The sequence below is a fragment of the Mercenaria mercenaria genome, chromosome 12, assembly GCF_021730395.1.
Source record: "Mercenaria mercenaria strain notata chromosome 12, MADL_Memer_1, whole genome shotgun sequence".
Taxonomy (NCBI): domain Eukaryota; kingdom Metazoa; phylum Mollusca; class Bivalvia; order Venerida; family Veneridae; genus Mercenaria; species Mercenaria mercenaria.
The window spans coordinates 7,387,541-7,401,410 of NC_069372.1; the positions used below are offsets into that span (position 1 = coordinate 7,387,541).

Here is a 13,870-nt window from a genome sequence, read left to right on the forward strand (position 1 = left end):
TTCATGAAGATCCATTGAAAAATATGGCCTCTAGAGAGGTCAAAAGATTTTAATAATTTTAGACCTACTGACCTAGTTTTTGATAGCAGTTGACCCAGTTTCAAATTTGACCTACATATCATAAAGATGAACATTCAGACCAACTTTCATACAGATCCCATGAAAAGTATGGCCTCTAGAGAGGTCACAAGGTTTTTCTATTATTTGACCTACTGACCTAGTTTTTTACGGCACATGACCCAGTTTCAAACTTGACCTAGATATCATCAAGATGAACATTCTGACCAATTTTTAGGGAGATCCATTCACAAGTATGGCCTCTAGAGAGGTCACAAGGTTTTTCTATTTTTAGACCTACTGACCTAGTTTTTGACCGCACATGACCCTGTTTCGAACTTGACCTAGATATCATCAAGATGAACATTCAGACCAATTTTCATACAGATCCCATGAAAAATATGGCCTTTAGAGAGGTCATAAGGTCTTTCTATTATTTGACCTACTGACCTAGTTTTTGACGGCACGTGACCCACTTTCGAACTTGACCTAGATATCAACAAGGTGAACATTCTGACCAACTTTCATACAGATCCCATGAAAAATATGGCCTCTAGAGAGGTCACAAGGTTTTTCTATTTTTAGACCTACTGGCCTAGTTTTTGATGGCACGTGACCCAGTTTCAAACTTGACCTAGATATCATCAAGATGAACATTCTGACCAATTTTCATGAAGATCTCATGAAATATATGGCCTCTAGAGTGGTCACAAGGTTTTTCTATTTCTAGCCCTACTGACCTAGTTTTTGACCGCAGGTAACCCAGTTTCGAACTTGACCTAGATATCATCAAGATGAACATTCTGACCAACTTTCATACAGATCCCATGAAAAATATGGCCTTTAGAGAGGTCACAAGGTTTTTCTATTATTTGACCTACTGACCTAGTTTTTGATGGCACGTGACCCAGTTTCGAACTTGACTTAGATATCATCAAGATGAACATTCTGACCAATTTTCATGAAGATCTTGTGAAATATTTGGCCTCTAGAGAGGTCACAAGGTTTTTCTATTTTTAGACCTACTGACCTAGTTTTTGAAGGAACGTGACCCAGTTTCGAACTTGACCTAGATATCATCAAGATGAACATTCTGACCAATTTTCATGAAGATCTTGTGAAATATATGGCCTCTTGAGAGGTCACAAGGTTTTTCTATTATTTGACCTACTGACCTAGTTTTTGACGGCACGTGACCCACTTTCGAACTTGACCTTGATATCATCAAGATGAACATTCTGACCAATTTTCATGAAGATCTCATGAAATATATGGCCTCTAGAGAGGTCACAAGGTTTTTCTATTTTTATACCTACTGACCTAGTTTTTGACCGTAGGTGACCCAGTTTCGAACTTGACCTAGATATCATCAAGATGAACATTCAGACTAACTTTCATACAGATCCAATGAAAAATATGGCCTTTAGAGAGGTCACAAGGTTTTTCTAATATTTGACCTACTGACCTAGTTTTTGATGGCACATGACCCAGTTTCGAACTTGACCTAGATATCATCAAGGTGAACATTCTGACCAATTTTCATGAAGATCTTGTGAAATATATGGCCTCTAGAGAGGTCACAAGGTTTTTCTATTTTTAGGCCTACTGACCTAGTTTTTGATGGAACGTGACCCAGTTTCGAACTTGACCTAGATATCATCAAGGTGAACATTCTGACCAATTTTCATGAAGATCTTGTGAAATATATGGCCTCTAGAGAGGTCACAAGGATTTTCTATTTTTAGACCTACTGACCTAGTTTTTGATGGCACGTGACCCAGTTTCGAACTTGACCTAGATATCATCAAGATGAACATTCTGACCAACTTTCATAAAGATCCCATGAAAAATGTGACCTCTAGAGTGGTCACAAGCAAAAGTTTACGGACGGACGCACGGACGGACGGACGCACGGACGGACGACGGACACCGCACGATCACAAAAGCTCACCTTGTCACTTTGTGACAGGTGAGCTAAAAACATTTAGCTTTAAATAACAGTTAAACAGTAAGAAGGACAAAAAGATATAACAGTAACACTCAAGTATTGTGAACTGCTACTGTGAAATCATTTAATTTTGTATGTGTGAAATTTGGTGGTTCTGGCTAAAAAGGCCATTTCGTGCAGATATGAATTGGTGGTTTTCAACTTTTAAAAATAAAATGAGTGGGAATTTTATTTATATGATGGGATTTGATTTCACACAACCACAAAATCCACAAAAACTTGTCTCTACAAAATTTAATCATTTCACAATATAAACTCCAAACCTTTCATTCAACAAAACATTTTTTGTACAATTTTTAATGTAAATTCTATTCGCTTATGTTAGACATTAAACAGATATTTTAGCATCCTGCTACCATTTTTCAGGTTACTGAACTTAAATGTTTATACTGAAATAAATCTGAATAATACGAACAGAATCTGTTTCTACATTTATGAAAATAAGCTCACTTAGTAAAACTTAAAACTGCACTTGAAAAAATACATCAGATTAAGTTTATAATCCTCCTACCTCCAACTGTATTGCTTTGAATCCTGCATGTTTTGTGAAAACAGAATAACCGATATACGATTTATGCATTCTTTAACATTCCAGCTTTCAGTATTTAGTTCAAGAGGATCTTCATTCAAGCAGAAAGCCATGTTCGTAACTAACTACCGGTACTTTCTAAACACTTGACTAAACTGTATTTACAAGGTGATAGAGCACTGCAACCAACCAGGAAAAAAACAACAACAAAAAATCAATCAGCAGAGATATAACACAATTTACAAAGGCAAATTAGAAAAACAACAATGTCAAGTTTATCAGCAGCGTAAGTAGGTAAGATTATGCTGAAGTAAAATTTTACCAACTTAACCTTTAGCCTGCTAAATTTCTAAAATGGACTGGTCCAACACTCACTTATTATTCAAAGGGGTGTTCAATGAAAATTTACTGACTGAATAGCGAACAGTGCAGAAGACCATGATCAGCCTGCATGAACGTGCAGGCTGACCATGGTCTGCACTTGCCGCCAGCAGGCTAAAGGTTAATATCTTGATTGTTGATAAATATTTAACAGTTGAACATGAGTATACATAATGATGAACACAATTTTTAATGCAGCTAAATTTCGCCATTTCTGGGTAAGGGATTTTAAATTGTGGTCCCAAATATGAACATCTGTATCTTAATTATCACATAAAGCAGTCTGCTAGGTCAAAATGCTAAATTATTATAATCATTACAAAGTCTTTCGAAACGTTTTAATCATAACTGTATGATTGGTGATTCTGTGCCAAAAAAAACCTTTGAACAGAAACCATCATTACTTTCATTTTTGATGTCTGCAGTAATTTTTAATCCGTGAATACAGTCAACCTGTAAATACAGTCTATTTCTTGCAGAGTTTGGTTTGTATGTACAGGTCTGACTCTAGTTACTTATACAGTACTGTCTGATAATCACTGTATTTTGTACTATTTACATTTCTAATTTTGTTGATTCTTCTACAAGATGGATTCCTTTAATTGCTTCAAAATCGGCAGTATTTTGATTAGTTTAAGTCAAAATACTCTGTCAAGACACTGACTCACCAATAAGACCAGGCAACACATTTGGTCTGATAACCTCAACTTATAAGTGAGTAAATACAGTATCATTTGAGCAGTTGTAACATAACTACATAATTAAATTAGTATTTAGTAATTAAATGTAATTTTTTTATCTTAACTAATACAGTGGTAATATCTAACAATATAACTTTTATTGTGCTTTATAAACATCATATATATTTGTCTATCATATTTTATTTCAGCAAAAGTCTTTGTAATAGGCACTTATTTATCACAAGTAGAAAAAATTGCATAAAAATATCATTAAAAAATATAGGCCTACAAACTATTTGTTTATAAATGAATTTTTGACTATGGTTACTCCATGATGATTTAATTACTTATATAAATATGTAAACATATATATGAGGCTAAACAACAGATAAAAGAATATACAAATAAACATAATAACAATTCATGAAAAACAAAACATCAAAATACTATACACATTATTCAAAAATAGAATGAAATTTTCAATAAATTCTTCGATAAAATTGATCTACGACCGATTAAAAGTTTTTAAACTACGAGGTGTGTTTCTTGCAGAATTGCAACCGGAAAAGTGATCTGCGCATGTGCAACCGAATCTCAGGTAAGCCTGAACGAAACTCTTAAACGAAAAAGAATTTATACAAGACACTTCATGTATATGGTATTCATAAAGAATTAGCTTTCATACATGTACAAGTACGTAAATAGCAATGTGTTCATTCGTATAGCAATGTGTAAATAAAATATTACCCAAAAAGTCATTTGTACAAGAGAAATTATTCAGGTTTATTATAAATGGAAAGGATTATGCATCATCGTTTCAGAATTAAATCCTTTAACTCTTGATTTCACCAGTATTCACATTTGAATGGCATGGAGAATTTATGATCTTGACATGTATTTTCTCGAAACCTGAATTAATGAATAATTAGGCTCGTTACAGTCATGTGATGAAACCTCATACTCCAATTCACACTCTGGCAGGCAAATCTAAACAGAATATTGTAGTAAAGCTCACAACATCGGATCTTGCTGCAATAATTATTCTAATTCTGATAAAAGATTATCATTTCAACTGATACATGTAAGTATTCAATTTGTTTGACTAGCACAATAATATCACATGCTCTCTGTGCTCTATATTGTATGAATGTATTTTATTTTCAAAATGAAAACAACACACCATTTTACCATTTCTTGTAATAGTGGCATCATTAACAATTAAGTTAAAATGCTTTGGCAAAACAGAAAAAATGTCTTTCCTATAAAAATGCTAAAATCCAAGACACAAGAATGAAAGAATCAAAAGAAATGGAGTCAAACATCTCCTAATCTATCTAACATACTTTAGCAGTTGTTTATCTCTTTGTATATAACAAACTGAATAACACAAACAAAATGAAATCTTAACCTCTCATACTTAAAACACATATCATTTAAACCAGTTTACAAAATTAAATATTTCTCTTCATTTTACCGCTATCAGGTATAAACTTAACCTTGTTTTTACATATATCAATCTTACAGACAAAGTTCAGGTTCAAAAAAGGCATTTAAATGCAAATAAAATGAATAAAGTCTTTAACAAGAGTTGCCTCCCCTGACATTTCATTATACACTTACCGGTAATTTTGCCATTATAACTCCTTTCATTATCAATATGGTTATATAAAAAATAAATTACATACATACACACAAATGATAATTTCCAGTTCATCTGCTTTGTGTGTGTGTGGTTAAACAAATCTAATGAACACACTATGTTGTCTTCACAGTACCAAGATATAAGGCACATCAAGATGAACATAAATCTTTCAAAAAAAATATCAACAGTGAATAACAAAATCTGCAAGTAACATCGCACTTGACTGAATGTATTTACAGCTCCTGTATTTTTTCAACAAGTTTCTTTTCATTAACAACACAGACTTCAATGTATATATTTACTAGCTGAATCATCTTTTTGTAGCTACAGAAGATGATTTAGGTGTGGCGGATTTACCAATGTTTTCTGCCACTGGCCACTTATTGAATATTAAGAGTTATGATGTTATTTCAAGAGTTTTTTCAACTCTTGCAAAATTTACACGTTTCTGCCACTTGCCGCATACTGAATATTTAAGTCATAATGACAATCCTTCAGTTTTGGCTGATTAACAAACGCTTTTGCCATTTGCCGCTAACTGAATAATAATGTTATAATGATGATATTTCTGTCGTAGCAGATTTACGAATGTTTTTGCCACTTGCCGCCAACTTAATAAAGAAGTAGACAACTTCGCTCTGAACACTAGCGTCTTTAGCAGCTTGGGCCATCTGAACCATGGGGTCTGGGTTCGTATCCTGCATGGCAGGGTGCATCAACGTTGGTCCGAATATTGTCGCTAAGTTGCTCTGAGACATTTTGTTTACCGGACTCTTCTTGGCGACTCGTACAAGGTGCTCTATCATGAAGACTATGGTGTAGTAATTGGCTTCTGGAAGACTGTGTAACAATTCCAACATACATTTTTCCTTTGCTTCTTCATTTTGTAATTCTGAAATTAAGAAACAGAAAATAGAGTTCACAGCCAGACTGACTGAAAAGAGAATCTTCACATTCTCCCTATACATTCTATAGAGAATTATGACGTTTATTTTGTATGAACTGCAAAATAAAAGTGCTAAAGTTGAATAAAGCAGTTGTTTTGACCACACCTGTAGTCTGGGAGAACATTCCTTAAATGGTGGCATAGTTCTGTCTCGTGAACAGAATGACTGGGAAGCAGACTCTTACATTAAATACAACAAAATATGTGCAATTTACGAAAACACCTTGTTAACAAATGGAAAGGAAATATAATACAAAAACAAGAAATGAAATTAGTTTTTCACAGTGAAATGAATGACAGAATATGATTGGCAAATTAACAATGAATCACTAGCGCAATTCATGGATTCCTCGGTCATATGCTGTCATCCATTTTGCATGAACTGTGAAAAAAATATTATTCCTTAATAAACAAGAGCTGTCCGTAAGACAGCCAAGCTCGACTATTCGAAATATTGTCCCAGAAGCAGGAAAATATTACCCAAAAAGGTTAAATATCAAGAGTTTTTTAAGTTCAAAAGGGGACATAATTTGACCAAAATGCATATCAGAGTTATGGGACTTGCTCCTATCAACTAGTTCTATAACCCATAAGGCACATGTGAAGTTTCAATTCAATATATAACTTGCATGTAAAACTTCAACCAGAATTTTCTAAGTCCAAAAGGGGGCATAATTTGGCCAAAATGAAGGTCGGAGTTATGGGACTTGGTGCTATCAACTAGTTTTATAGCCCCGAAGACACATGTAAAGTTTCAATTCAATATCTGCATTAGTTTTGGAGATAGTAACTTGCATGTAAAACTTTAACCAGAATTTTCTAAGTCCAAAAGGGGGCATAATTTGCTCAAAATACATGTCTGAGTTATGGGACTTGACCCAGTGAGGTTGGTAATTGATCTAGAAAAAGAAACAATAAGTTTCAAATCTATATGCCTTTTAGTAATAGCTGTATGTACTTGCATGTAAAACTTTAACCAGAATTTTCTTTGTCCAAAAGGGGGCATAATTTGGCCAAAATGAAGGTCAGAGTTAAGGGACTTGGTGCTATCAACTAGTTTTATAACCCCGAAGACACATGTGAAGTTTCAATTCAATATCTGCATTAGTTTTGGAGATAGTAACTTGCATGTAAAACTTTAACCAGAATTGGTCCAAAAGGGGGCATAATTTGCTCAAAATACATGTCAGAGTTATTGAACTTGACCCAGTGAGGTTAGTAATTGATCTAGAAAAAGAAAAAATAAGTTTCAAAGCTATATGCCTTTAAGTGATAGCTGTATGTACTTGCATGCAAAAACTTAATCAAGGTGTGATGCCGACGCCATGGTGAGTAGAATAGCTAGACTATTCTTCGAATAGTCGAGCTAAAAATATCATACAAGAGCCAATGTACACTTGCACATGCAAAATTAGTTTTTCAATACGTGTATATCTATTCATGTCTATTTCAAGACAAAATCATCAAGCAAACTTTGTCTTATAACTTTAATACTAATACAAATATTTCTGAAACTTACGTATAGTTTGTATGAAAGACTGGTAGTGATCATCAGTAAATAATGGTTCTGGTAGCTCCCTGAAATACAGCTTGAGAACCCCAGTTATAGCATGTATATCAGCTTCTTCTGCTTGCACGTTGGCAGCGATCGCGTCTGTAAATATAATTTTGAATATTTGTGATATGTGAAAGTCTCGCTTTAAAAAAATCCAAATGCTTGATTTGTAAGTAGTTTAGCTACCACACAAACATGTCCATATATAACATAACTGATGTGTTACAAAAATTGCCTTTAAATAAATAATAACTGTTTTTATCAAACTAACAGCAAATGATATATTGTGAGTTTCTGGCTTAGAAAATGTCCCTAGATGTACCACTGGCATTATTACAATTATGGACGGGTATTTGGGTAGAAACACTGAATTTTTGCAAGACTTTAAAATGGCTCCCTTAATCGAAACAATGACACCCTTTGTTTATTTCTTTATATTTAGATTCACTTTATATTTTGAATGGAAAGAAAAAAGTATAAATTTTTGTATAAACAACACTGGCATGATGATACCAATGGCCCTTTCCACAAGTTTGCATGCGTAATCTTACATCATTTACAAAAATTCTCTACCAAAAACTTCTACTACATACGGGAAACTTACTTTTATCAAACAGTTTCTTAAAGTGCTGCACATCAGACGTGACACCAGACACCCTGTATATTCCGACTTCATCCATACCTGAAAGTAAGCACAGGGTGTGTCCAATTATTGAAATACAAATATACTTTTGAAATATATCTCTATTATCAACCCTGTCAAAACTGTTGATGGTTATAAGACTTACAATAAATTATAGTATTAAGAATTTGATTGCAGTCTACAAACTTATATATATAGGTCAGACAAATGACATGTTAGAATCTTCGCAGCCAACATAAACCTTAGTTAAAGAATCAGAACCTTTTTCAAAATACTGAATAAAAATAATTTCCATTTTAATATATTTTTCTAAGAAATATCAAACCATACATATATAAACATGACAGATCTCTTTGCTAAATTTCCATTTTTAAACTAAAACTAATGAATTCTTGAAACAAAAAAACTGCATTTTTCACATTTATCTAGCCCAGGAAACAGACTGTATGCTTCAAGTTACCAGTATATGCAAAAAGTACTGCATCACAATCAAGTACTTACCTCTGGATTCCACCTGTTGAACACATGTAGTCACTATGGATGGCACAGTTTTGCTTTCTCGTCTGTAAATATGCAAACACATGCTATGTAAATATATGCATACTACTTACTTGTAACCACTACTGTTGCATATCAAGACTGGTCGTGAAAAAAATACTATATGTTTTTACAACTTATCTTTGTTTCTTCTATTTTCTCTTTTCAAAAATTAAGATGCTCGAAGAATGTTTTCCAAGGAGTTTTGGATAATATTCTAGTAGTTTTTGTTTGAAGTTCAAGTTTTGCTCTTATGGTCATTTTCAAGGAGTTTTAAATGTCTGTGTAGATACTGTGTTTTCCATATGAAGAAAATGTTACTCTGTTTATACTGTTTAAAATGTTTACCTTAAGACATTTTCAATTCTTACTCCAAATATGCCAGTTCTCAATTTAGACTGTGTCCTTTTCAGTGTTTTTGAGGCTGGGGTGTGTCGAATTGAAATTGTTATAGATATCTGAAATATACATGACATTTGTTGTAATTAATGGTATACTATTTTAAGTGACAACCATATAAAATCTGAAGCTTACAAGTGGAGGAAAAATGAACTGAGAAAATGTTTCTTCAATAAAATCTTCATATCGAGTAGGTGTAATCATAATCAGGCTAGACTCTGGACTGACAGCTTTTCTCACTGGCCTAACAAGATGGAATTTTTAAAGATATGTTAAACCCTTCTTTCACTAAAGTATATTATCATTAAATACTGAATTAAACCTAGAAAGTCCTCCTAAAATACATTTAATTTGCTTAAAATATATAAATAGTTCATGTATAGTTGCAATCATTCTTTCAGATTACTTAGTATCAGCAATTTGTTAAACAACTTCTAGCTTTCTTTAGTGACTTAACATATTCAAACTGTGTTAACTTACACATGTGCAATATTTTAAACCTAACATACAGTTATATGTGTTAAAACACATACTGTTTAGTAATTACTTATATGTCTTATTTATTTATCTAAGTATAAAATTTTGGCATAATATATCTTCAATTGCTTTATCAATACTAAACAGGCTACAATAAATATGAACTTCCTGCAAAATTAAAGATGAAATACATACAAATAAGCCTTTTAACAGAAGAAATGATCCGAGCAATAAAACTCACCTCATTCATAGATATTGTTTTCTCATTAAACTTCGAGTTCAGCCAAGACAGACTTAACTGGAAAATGAAATAGTGGATCAAAATTAGGATTATCTATTAATGCTATAAACATGTATGATGAAACATTGACAAGTACCAGTATAAATATATAGAGCAAACACAATGTAACAGTCTGTATATGTAAAACAAAATATACAAATTTCTTAGTTCAAAGTCACTTTGAATATGACCTGACTTCAGGTTACTTTGACCATGACCTTTGACCCATCGTTAAGGTCATATGCTATAAGCTAACCACAAATGAGTTATGCATGATTTTCTGTGAGGAAACAGCATGATCTACCGATACTTTTTTTGAAGAGTATATCTTATTTGAAGAGTATACTTCATCAACCTTATCTGAAGAGTATACCTTATTTAATGAGCATACCTTATTACAAGAGAATACCTTACTCAAGGGTATATCTTATCTAAAGAGTACATCTACCATGCTTAAAAGAGTTTATACTTTACTTGAAGAGTTTACCCTTAATCAGAGTATACCTTATCTAAATCGCTGATTAGAAAGTTAATTTCAAGAAGCTATCAATATTACGACACCATGTTAATTATATATTTTATCAACAACTATAAGAAATCATGAAAAATGAGATTATCAGATAATACCAGCAGATCTGCTCAGCTGTTTGACTGGGCTTACCTCAAGAGCACATTTCCCAATTATGACATCATCTTCATTGCCCGGCTGTTTTCTGTAACACAATATCCTTAAAGTTTGGGAACCATCAAGGTCAAGTTCAAAGTCCTGGTTCCATGATGCATCAGTGGTGAACTGACTGACACGCGTCTGAGCCTTCTTATAGAAATGACCATAGGAATCCATCTCCATACAGCAATAGACATCTGAGTATAAAAGATGGTCATTTAAATATTACATACTTATATATACCATCATTAGTTAACCAGGACCATAAACAAAGGTACTATATTAGGACAGAACTTATATAAGCATCATGCTTCCAGTTCGATCCATTCCGTTTGATACATGTACAATTATTTTTGTATTATATAACATGCATATGATAACGGCGAATAAAATATGTTTAAACCAAGGTACTATATTTTTATTATACTGGATGTTGCCTTCATCAACATTCACTATGATGGATATAAAATTTCTAACAGCTTTCCATTCTTTATCAAAAATTAACTGTATATTTGTTTATTTAGTATCAGTGAAATACAAAGAGAAAAGTTTCAAATTATTTTTTCCCATGTCTATTTTGAGTATAGAGCATTGGCACATGGGCTGAACACTCAACTTGTATAAGAATTTAATCTCCTCATGCGTTATAACAACAGTATCAGCTAATTTCAAGTACACAACTTGGTCATTTGGCCAAAATGGTCCTCTACCCAACTCGATCTGCTTTGTGGATCTAGAGCAGTGTCATGAAAATTTATCAAATCAATATTCTAACATGGTTCATGACAAACTTGGGGAAAACTTACCACAATGTTTTTCTAATCCTTGCATTTTGTGAATTGTCACATTTAAACTTCCATTTAACATTTCTTCATCTGAAAAAAAATGATCAGATTTTAAAAAAACAAACCAATATTTTCAATAAAATCAGAGCAAAATATTTCACATTAAAAAAACTGAAAAGTTTGCATTTTTTCAAGTGAAATTTTAATTTTTGTTGGGTTTAAAAAATCATATTGATACAATTATAGGCTATATGGCGACCATCCAGCTTTCCATGATGATGGTAGACCCAAGGTGCCTCTTCAGAACATTACTTCAAGCATGGCTGTCACCTGGGGTCTACGATCTTCCACAAGGGTGACAAGCCATCTTTATGACTTCCTCACATGAAAGAATTCTACAACCTAAGAGAGGTTGCGAACCCACAGCAGTGCGGAGCAAGTGATTGGAAGTAAATGACCAAAACCACTCAGCCACGGAGACCAAAGTAAAGCTCTTAAATAAAGAAAACATCACGACTGTGTCTTAACACTTAAACTGTTGTCATATATAAAATATGTAACAATCAACAAGCGACAGAATAGATATCAGAATAGCTGAAGCTGAGATCTTACCTTTCTTCAAGAGTGCAGTGCCTATACCATTCACCTGCATGTGTAGCTTAGTTGTATTGATCATAACATCTATATCATGGTTGCTTAACTGGGCTGGTACCGTACCTGTAAGATATGTTTACATTTTGCTGAAATTTTTTCATTAAAAAAAATATACTGCAGTAGGGGAGAAAAATATAAAGCTTCTAAAATTTGTATCAGGTTTGTTTTATTTACTGCAATTCTTAACCCTTACACTGCTAAATTTCTATAATGAAGTTGTCCATCTTTCAATTTGGACAGTACCATTAACTGTTAAAAGGGGTGCTTACCAAAAAGATACTGACTGAATAGCGAACAGTGCAGATCATGATCAGACAGCATGAATGTGCAGGGCAGATCATGAACAGACTGCATGGATGTGCAGCCTAATCAAGATCTACACTGGTCGCAAAGGCAGAATCAATCATGTCCAGCAGATGAACAGTTTCTATCAAAATAGAATACAGTTATTTTAAATAAACAAGAGAAACTAGAAAATGCTTTTGTAAAAAAGCGCATGTCTCCCCCAATGCAAAGTCCTATAGGCAAGAAGTTAATAGGGGTCAGGAGCGAAAGTCAAAGAGACACTGATGGTTGGCTGCAATAGGGATCATCTACTTGGCATGTCCAGTCATCCCGCTAAATTTCAACACTCTTGGCCTAGTGGTTCTCAAGTCACTGTTCAGGCTCCTGTGACCTTGACCTTTGATCAAGTGACCTCAAAATAAGTAGGGGTCATCTACTCTGCATGTCCAATCATCCTATTAAGTTTCAACATTGTAGGTCAAGTGGTTCTCAAGTTATTTCCAAAAAAATGATTTTACATGAACAAGCCACTGTGACCTTGACCTTTAATAGACTGACCCCAAAATCAATAGGGGTCATCTACTCTGCATGTTCAATCATCCTATGAAGTTTCAACATTCTGGGTTAAGTGGTTCTCAAGTTATTGATATGAACTGGTTATCAATGTTCAGAACTCTGTGACCTTGACCTTTAACGGAGTGACCCCAAAAACATTAGGGGTCATTTACTCTGCATGAACAATCATCCTATGAAGTTTCAACATTCTGGGTAAAGAGGTTCTCAAGTTATTGATTGGAAATGGTTTTCCATGTTCAGGCCCCTGTGGCCTTGACCTTTAACAGAGTCACCCTTAAATCGGTAGGGGTCATCTACTCTGCATGACCAATCATCCTATGAAGTTTCATCATTCTGGGTCAAGTGGTTCTCAAGTTACTGACCGGAAATGGTTTTCAATGTTCAGGCCCCTGTGACCTTGACCTTTCACAGAGTGACCCCAAAATTGTTAGGGGTCATCTACTCTGCATGAGCAATCATCCTATTAAGTTTCAACATTCTGGGTCAAGTGGTTCTCAAGTTACTGACCGGAAATGGTTTTCAATGTTCAGGCCCCTGTGACCTTGACCTTTAATGGAGTGACCCCAAAATCAATAGGGGTCATCTACTTTGCATGTACAATCATCCTATGAAGTTTCAACATTCTGGGTTAAGTGGTTCTCTAGTTATTGATCGGAAATGATTTTCCATGTTCAGGCCCCTGTGACCTTGACCTTTGATGGAGTGACCCCAAAATCAATAGGGGTCATCTACTCTTCATTATCAATCATCCTATGAAGTTTCAACATTC

General features: G+C 33.9%; 1 protein-coding gene across 2 annotated transcripts in view; it reads right to left on the reverse strand.

The window, feature by feature from the left end:
• Nucleotides 1-4,781: 4,781 nt before the first annotated feature.
• Nucleotides 4,782-13,870, reverse strand: part of LOC128547198 (breakpoint cluster region protein-like) — a 49,376-nt gene continuing 40,287 nt past the window's right edge. For both annotated transcript variants that reach the window (XM_053519089.1, XM_053519088.1), the window contains 9 exons: nucleotides 12,199-12,303; nucleotides 11,608-11,676; nucleotides 10,796-10,998; nucleotides 10,096-10,152; nucleotides 9,327-9,436; nucleotides 8,943-9,004; nucleotides 8,403-8,480; nucleotides 7,763-7,897; nucleotides 4,782-6,189 (listed from right to left, as the gene is read on the reverse strand). In XM_053519089.1, coding sequence (XP_053375064.1) covers nucleotides 5,849-6,189; nucleotides 7,763-7,897; nucleotides 8,403-8,480; nucleotides 8,943-9,004; nucleotides 9,327-9,436; nucleotides 10,096-10,152; nucleotides 10,796-10,998; nucleotides 11,608-11,676; nucleotides 12,199-12,303 — 1,160 coding nt within the window. In that variant the 3' untranslated portion in view covers nucleotides 4,782-5,848. The remainder of the gene's footprint in view (nucleotides 6,190-7,762; nucleotides 7,898-8,402; nucleotides 8,481-8,942; nucleotides 9,005-9,326; nucleotides 9,437-10,095; nucleotides 10,153-10,795; nucleotides 10,999-11,607; nucleotides 11,677-12,198; nucleotides 12,304-13,870) is intronic.